We start from the raw sequence: 7166 nt of genomic DNA, 5'->3' as shown, positions 1-7166 counted from the left end.
AGCATGGCACTCCACGAAGCATGCTATTAATAAACACATTGAACTCGACCCCATATACATTCCACTACGGAGGAAACCGGGAGGTGAGATAATCCATCGCAACGGACCCCAGAGTTTAAAAACCAGACGGGAAAACACACCGACGCTTCATCAGAGGCTGCACTGAGGATGTTACCAAGCACGGTAACGAAACATCTGCGGAACGACAAACCAGCTCGGCGAGCCAACCAACCTCAATGTCAGTTGTCCTTTGACACCGAAAACGTCAGGGGCATGTATGCAGGCATCAAAAGGTAACAGGTACATTAGCAAAGGAAATGGATCGATTAAAAATAAAGCCAGGGTAGGTCATCACCATCTGCATAAACAGTTGCAGAGATGGATGTAACACTAGTGTAAGTTATATGCTGTCACTTTGAATAACTTCTTTAACTCCTCGCAATTTCTTCAGATCAAAGGTGTTGCTCTGTATGGGTCCCAGTTATGCTTGTCTCTGTGGGGTATATTAAACATTCCTCGTTCCAGTCTGACTTGCATCCCTCCACACAACTCTTTCTCCAGTGCATCGATGACATCATTAGTACTGCTTCCCTCTCTCATCTGGAATTGGAAAACTTCGTCAATTTTACTTCCAATTTCTCTCCCTTCCTCACTTTCACCTGATCCATCCATCTCTGACTCCTCCCTACCATTCCTTGACATTTCTACTTCCATTTCTGGCGATAGGCAGGACACCAGTATTCATTACAAACCCACTTACTCCCACAGTTATCTGGACGATACATCTTCACACCCTGCTTCCTGTAAAACTTCATTCCATTCTCCCAGTTCCTCTGTCTCCATCACATCTGTTCTGATTATGCCAACTTTGGCAAGGGGCCTCTGAAATATCCATCTTTTCCCAAAACGAGGATTCCCTGTTATAGTGGTTGACAAGGTTCTCAGCCAGATCTGACCCATTTCGTGCACTTCTGCCCTCACCCCTTCCCTTCCCTTCCCTCTCTCAACAACAATAGGGTACCCCATTGCCCTTGCTTACCACTCCACAAAAATCCTCATCCAAAGGATTCTAAGCCGCCATTTCCACCACCTCAAGCAGGATGCTACAACTAGATACGTATTCACCCCCTCCCACCCTTGTTAGCCTTCCACTGGAACCGTTCCCTCCTGGACACACTGGTTCACTCCTCCTTCATTCCCAACACCTTCCCCCCCCCCCCCCCCCCCCCCCCCCCACACAATCCCATTGCACCTTCCTCTGCAGAAGGTGTAATACTTGCTGGTTTACTTCCTTCCTCCTCAGTATCCAAGGGCCCAAACACACCCCCCATGTAAAGCAGTGATTCACTTGCGCTTTGCTCAATCTAGTTTACTGTATTCACTGCTCACAATGTGCTCTCCTGTACACTGGGGAGACAAAATGCAGACTGGGTGGCCACTTTGTTGAACACCGTCTCTGCATTTGTGAAAATGACAGAATTTCCTGCCTGCCACTTCAATACACCACCGTATTCCTATGCTAACATTTCTGTCTCAGGTAGTGTTCCAGCAAAGTTCAATGCAAATTGGAGGAGCCTTCCACCTAGCAACCTTACAGCTTTCAGAAATCAACATCAAGTTTAATTATTGTTTGAACAGTCCATTCTTTGTCCATTATCTGTCTCCACAACACTAGGTCCTGTCATGAAAAGGGTTGCTTTCAGTATGGATAACCCATATTCAACTTCTCATAGTCCTCATTATCAGCTATCTAGCTTCTATTTCCTGATTTACTGTCAGCAATCCCTTTCTTTACCTATCCTTTTCTCTCTCTCTCTCTCCCTCTGTCTCTCTCTCTCTGGGCTCCCTCTCCAACTATCCACTCACTTCTTTTTTTCCCCACACCTTCAGCGTTAATACCAGCTTTTCCTAACTGCTTCCCTTTCTGAGGAAGGATCTTGAAACGTTTCTCTGTTTTCTCATCATAGATGCTGCTAGATCTTCTGCGTTTTTTCAACAAATTCTATTTTTGTTTGTACCACGTACCCAAATAACTTCCTTACTGTGAACTGGTCACTGAATCATCAGTTCCTGGACATCGATACCCCGTGCTATTGTGTGACAGTCACTGTTGGCCGTGACCTGTTTTGATGCTGCCTGTTTTGAAGAGCATCCCGAGGTGAGCAGAATCCTCGAAATGACCAGAGTAAAACCAGAAGAGCTTTCCCTCCCCCCCGAAAAAGAAACAGAAGTCTGCAAATTCTGCACTTTCGCAGCCTACTCTTGTAAAACAAAGGTGGTAAGAGCCCGCCATGCTAGCCCACACCAAGTTATACTTAACACAGCCGACCAGCTGGTACAAAGCAAGATCTGACGGAATAGAAAGCTGCTAACATCCACAACTCATTTGCTCAGTCTCTAGTGTAGAATGCTGCTGTTGATAAAATGTCCACCACATTTGGAGAATGGATGAATGAATGAATGCATGAATGAATGAATGAACAAACGCATGGACCTATTTCAGCGCCGATTGTGTGTATGTGTGTGTATGCGTGCGGTGCCAATTGGAGCACAGGAGGAGGTGGCTGCTTTGCAGAGCTGAAGTCTCCCCTCAAGAGGGCGACGTGGTCAAGCAGTTCTCTCACCTTTGCAGCCTGTGTGATTGGGACGCATTTCCGTCCCTCACTGACGCTGTCTGCGGGGCTGGGGAGAAGGAATCGATCCGGCGGCGGCTGGGGGCACCGGGGGGATTTGGTGGGGGGAGGTAGGGATGGAGGAAGAGAAATTGACAGATTGAAGGGAGCACTGCTCCTCACAGCCGCTTTGTGGATACGTTTCCTGCTCAGCTGCAGGAGTGCCGAGTCCGCTGAAGTAGTTTGAAGTGAGCGGGATCGCTATGTCCTCGCACCGACCTGTTTCCAATTAGAACCGAGCGTGCAGGTCCCAGCAGCTCGGGGTGCGGGGTAGTGGGGGTGCTCGGCTGGATGCGGTTCCCAGCTTGTGATCGTGGGCAGTACTTTCCCTCGCATAGCAACTGTTCTCTCGGTGTTGTTGTAAGGATCTGCCGTCTTATTGAGAGGAGGCGAGGCAAACGTTTCGGAATTAACCCAATTCGCTGGAGGGGTTCAAGTGCCTTGGAAATGGGAACCGGCTGTTTGATTATCCCGATCCTCTTGTGTTTTCCCTTCTGATGCAGACACAAACTTCTCGGCAATATTGAAGGTGGACACTTTAACGTGAATCGTGGACTTTGGGAGAGTGTGGAAGTGGGGTCGGGGGCGGGGGGGAACAGGTCAGATCTGAAAGTGTTAGGAAGAGGTTGGTTTTTTTAATCCCCCTCGGGAGGTGGGCGCGGTGGGGGGGGAGCGGTTGGTGAACAGGAACGTCAGATGCTTTTGTTTCATTTCTCTTTCCATTTGTATTTATGTTGCAGCCGGACGGTCTGAGCGCTCGAACCTGGGAGTTCAAGAGGGGGTTGTCTGCATGGGGGGGGCGCTTCAGGGATGTGTCTGGCCGAGATGGAGATGTGCTGGCTTCCTGCACTCAGTTAGACAGATGCAGCGTATTATTGCTGCTGTTGGGTTCTGAGTCTTGTTTCCAAAAGAAATGCAGTGTGTCAGCCAACAGCTGGTTAGGTGGGGGGCTGTAATGTAAGCAAGGGAGAGCATTGTCCCCCGTTCTCTTTCCCCTCCACCACCCCGTCTCCCCTGACCCATGCTTGAAGATGGACGAGTCTTCCCTGCTGGACTTGCTGGAGTGCTCGGTGTGTTTGGAAAGACTGGACGCCACTGCCAGGGTGCTGCCCTGTCAGCACACCTTCTGCAAGCGCTGCCTAGAGAAGATTGTCAGCTCCAGGAACGAGCTGCGGTGCCCCGAGTGCCGAATCCTGGTGGACTGCGGCGTGGACGAGCTGCCTGCTAACATCCTGCTGGTGAGGCTGTTGGACGGCATTAAACAGAGGCCGAGGAACGGGAGGTCGACCCCAACCTCTGGCCCTGTATTGTTCTCCTCCGGGGGTAGCGCAGCGTGTCCTGCTCCAACAGCTTTGGGGACAACATCGAGAGAGCATCCCACAGGCAGTAACCGGAGCTCCCCGGGGAAGGTAAAGTGCTGGCTTTGTACTTGTCCTGTCTACTTGTCCACTCTGCATTATCTGCTGTGTCATGTACTGTTGGAGACCATGACAGGCATAAGTCTGGGGCTACATCTGTTCACTAAACCTTTTGAAAGGAGCAGCTTCCAATTTGGGATTATTCAGTATTGTCGCGGACGTTATGCAATCTCCTCGACTAGCTCACGGGATTTATTTATTTAAACGTACATGATGTCGCTCCCCTTTGATATTCCAGTCTCATTGTTCCCCCAAGTCGCCCAATATTACTGCTCTGTATGTTCCTCTCAACTCTGAGGAAAGCGTTTGTACTCGTGCCTGTGACGATATCTCTGCATGTTTATGTTTCAAAGAATAGGAGACAGTTATAAAATGTGAATTTGCAGCAGCAGTTGTCAAACTGACATATGTGCCCCCTCAGGAATCAGTCAGTTTTCTGGGCAGGTGTCACTTAGAAAGTTGCATTGAGGTGGATGAAGGCTTCCTATGAAATGGGATGTAACCAACTGACTCTTACATAAATGTGCCAAGGTTATCAGGTCCTGAGGGAGACCTCCCCCCTCCCCAAAGCCTGTTCCCGTCGAGAAACAGGAACTTGCATGACAGACAGTTGGTTCAGTTTATGGTGGCAGGTACTGTATCATCTCAAGCTATCAACTCCAGTCAGTGCACAGTTTATTTGCAGAGGTTTAAAACAAAACAAGGCTCTATGTAATCAACTATCTTTTTGACAGCTTGAAGAATAGATGCAATGTGTGCATAAGTAGCAGCATGTATTGAGGAAAATGGTGGCACACTTGAGTGAAGACAAATGTTGCAATTCCTCACCAGGTCAAGTAGCAACTGTGGATAGGGAAATGGTGTTAACCTTTCAGTTTCATATAATGAATAGTTATCATGCTGAAACACGGAGATGAATTTTCCCAGACTGGTGGTTGGAAAGGGGAGGTGATGACCTAGTGGTATTATCACTAGACTGTTAATCCAGAGACCCAGGAAATGTTCTGGGGAAACAACAAGGTGCAGAGCTGGATGAACACAGCAGGCTAAGCAGCATCATAGGAGCAGAAAGGCTGACGTTTCAGGCCTAGACCCTTCATCAGAAAAGGTTCTGGGGACCTGCGTTTGAATCCCATCACGGCAGATGGTGGAATTTGAAGTCAATTTTAAAAAAATCTGTAATTAAGAGTCTGACGATAACCATGAATTCATTGCTGATTGTTGTGAACCAGATGGATTTTTACTAATGCCCTTTCGGGAAGGCAACTACCATCCTTACCTGGTCTGGCCTATATGTGACTCCAGACCTACAGCAATGTGGTTGCCTCTCAACTGCCCTCTGGGAAATTAGGCATAGTCAATAAATGCTGGTCTAGCCAATGCTGCCACATCCCATGAATGAATGAGAAAAGAATAGCAGGAAGTAATATCACTTTGGGATCCCAGTGTGCCTTTCCCAGGCTGAATTGTCACTGTAGCAGGAATCCAATTGAGGCACTTAGCATGGCATTTAAAGTCAGGAGCAGTCAGATGCTCGTGCTGAAAGGAATAGGTCCCTCAAGCTAAACTTGGGATTTTGTATGAGGATAGCAATTTGGTACCACATCTTTGAAGTGGCTTAGACACTCCTGAGGGACAAGTGGCCCCTGTCCTATTTTTGAGATTGTGTATTGATATATCCTGAAGGTGTGTGAACTGAGAGAGAGAAGCAGCATGTTCCAGCTCTACATTCACTACAACTGGGGCAGCAACTTCAAGAGGAGCAGCAACTATACTATTCTAAACAGCCATATGCATGTGGATAGAAGAGAAGGGGTAGCCACAGGGCAGCACCTCGAAAGAAGTATTGCACTCAATACATGGTCTCTGGGCTACGTGCCAGCTTCCTGGGCTTCTCTACATCGCAGTGCCCCAGCGACTCCCACAGCATGTGGTCACAGACCTCTGCTCTCTGTCGAAGGAAGAGGCACCAGTAGATACCCATTGCCCGAGCCTATCAAAGTGACCACAGCCTTCAGTTATTTTAGAGTCACAGAGTTTCCACAGTGTGGAAAAAGGTCCTTCAGCCCATCCTGCACATGCCAATCATCAAGCATCTATCTATTCTAATTTCATTTTCCAGCACTTGGCCCGTAACCTTGTATGGTGTTTGAAATGCTTGAGGGTGGGACCCCCTACCACTCTTTCAGGCAGTGAGTTCCAGATACCCATAATGCTCTGGGTGAAAAGCTAAATCACCTGAACCCAGACAACATCCCGGTGAACCTCCCCAGCACACTTTCTATTGCAATCACATCCTTCTTATAGCACTGCAACTAGAACTGCACACAGTACTCCAGCTGCGGCCTATCTAACATTATATACAGTTCCATCATAGCCTCCTTGTTCTTGTATTCCATACCTTGACTAATACATGCAAGTATTCCATATGCCGCCTTAACCACCTTATCTACCTGTCCTGCTGCCTTCAAGAATCTATGGACTGCACATCAAGGTCCCTTTGATCCTTTGTACTTCCTAATGTCCTACCATTCAACTTGTACTCCCTTGCTTTGTTACCTGAAGTCTCTGGGACAGACTTGCCTTCTCAATCTCATCCCTCTCTTAAAGTGTGATGATCCTCAGGTTAAATTCATCAGCATTTGCCTCTTCCTAAGGATCCTGTGGTCCTCTGGGACTCTCCCTCACTCCCACTTCCCTGACTTCGACAGTTGCTCGTATGCTGTGCTTCACTCTGTATTTTTAATCCTGGACAATTGTAAGTGTGTGCATCTGTCCTGGTGGAAGATTTTCCATGATTCATGTGACGGTCTTCCTCTGAAGATTACTTTTCTTCCTCCCTGATCTCTTGTTGCATCGCCATCAATACATCTATGGGTAATGAAAGACAAACTAGTGCTGCATGTTGATAAAGTCTTATCCTGGCACAGTGTAGCTCATGGGGGTGGGTGGGAGAGGCATGTCAATCTAATGCAGTAATAAAGGATCTGAGTAGTGCTGAGCCTCTTTAAATAGATATCCTGCATTGCTGCATTAGATTGACAACCTCTTCCCACACACCACAAAAACTCGCCTA

General features: G+C 47.8%; 1 protein-coding gene across 1 annotated transcript in view; it reads left to right on the top strand.

Moving 5' to 3' along the window:
- Positions 1 to 3548: 3548 nt before the first annotated feature.
- Positions 3549 to 7166, top strand: part of LOC109912287 (E3 ubiquitin-protein ligase SH3RF3) — a 353152-nt gene continuing 349534 nt past the window's right edge. Inside the window, exon 1 of the mRNA XM_048598487.1 lies at positions 3549 to 4081. Coding sequence (XP_048454444.1) covers positions 3704 to 4081 — 378 coding nt within the window. The 5' untranslated portion in view covers positions 3549 to 3703. The remainder of the gene's footprint in view (positions 4082 to 7166) is intronic.

This window comes from Rhincodon typus, chromosome 6 (genome assembly GCF_021869965.1).
Source record: "Rhincodon typus isolate 14 chromosome 6, sRhiTyp1.1, whole genome shotgun sequence".
Taxonomy (NCBI): Eukaryota; Metazoa; Chordata; class Chondrichthyes; order Orectolobiformes; family Rhincodontidae; genus Rhincodon; species Rhincodon typus.
Note: the sequence above shows the minus strand (reverse complement) of the source record. Positions and strands in the feature narration are given on the sequence as shown.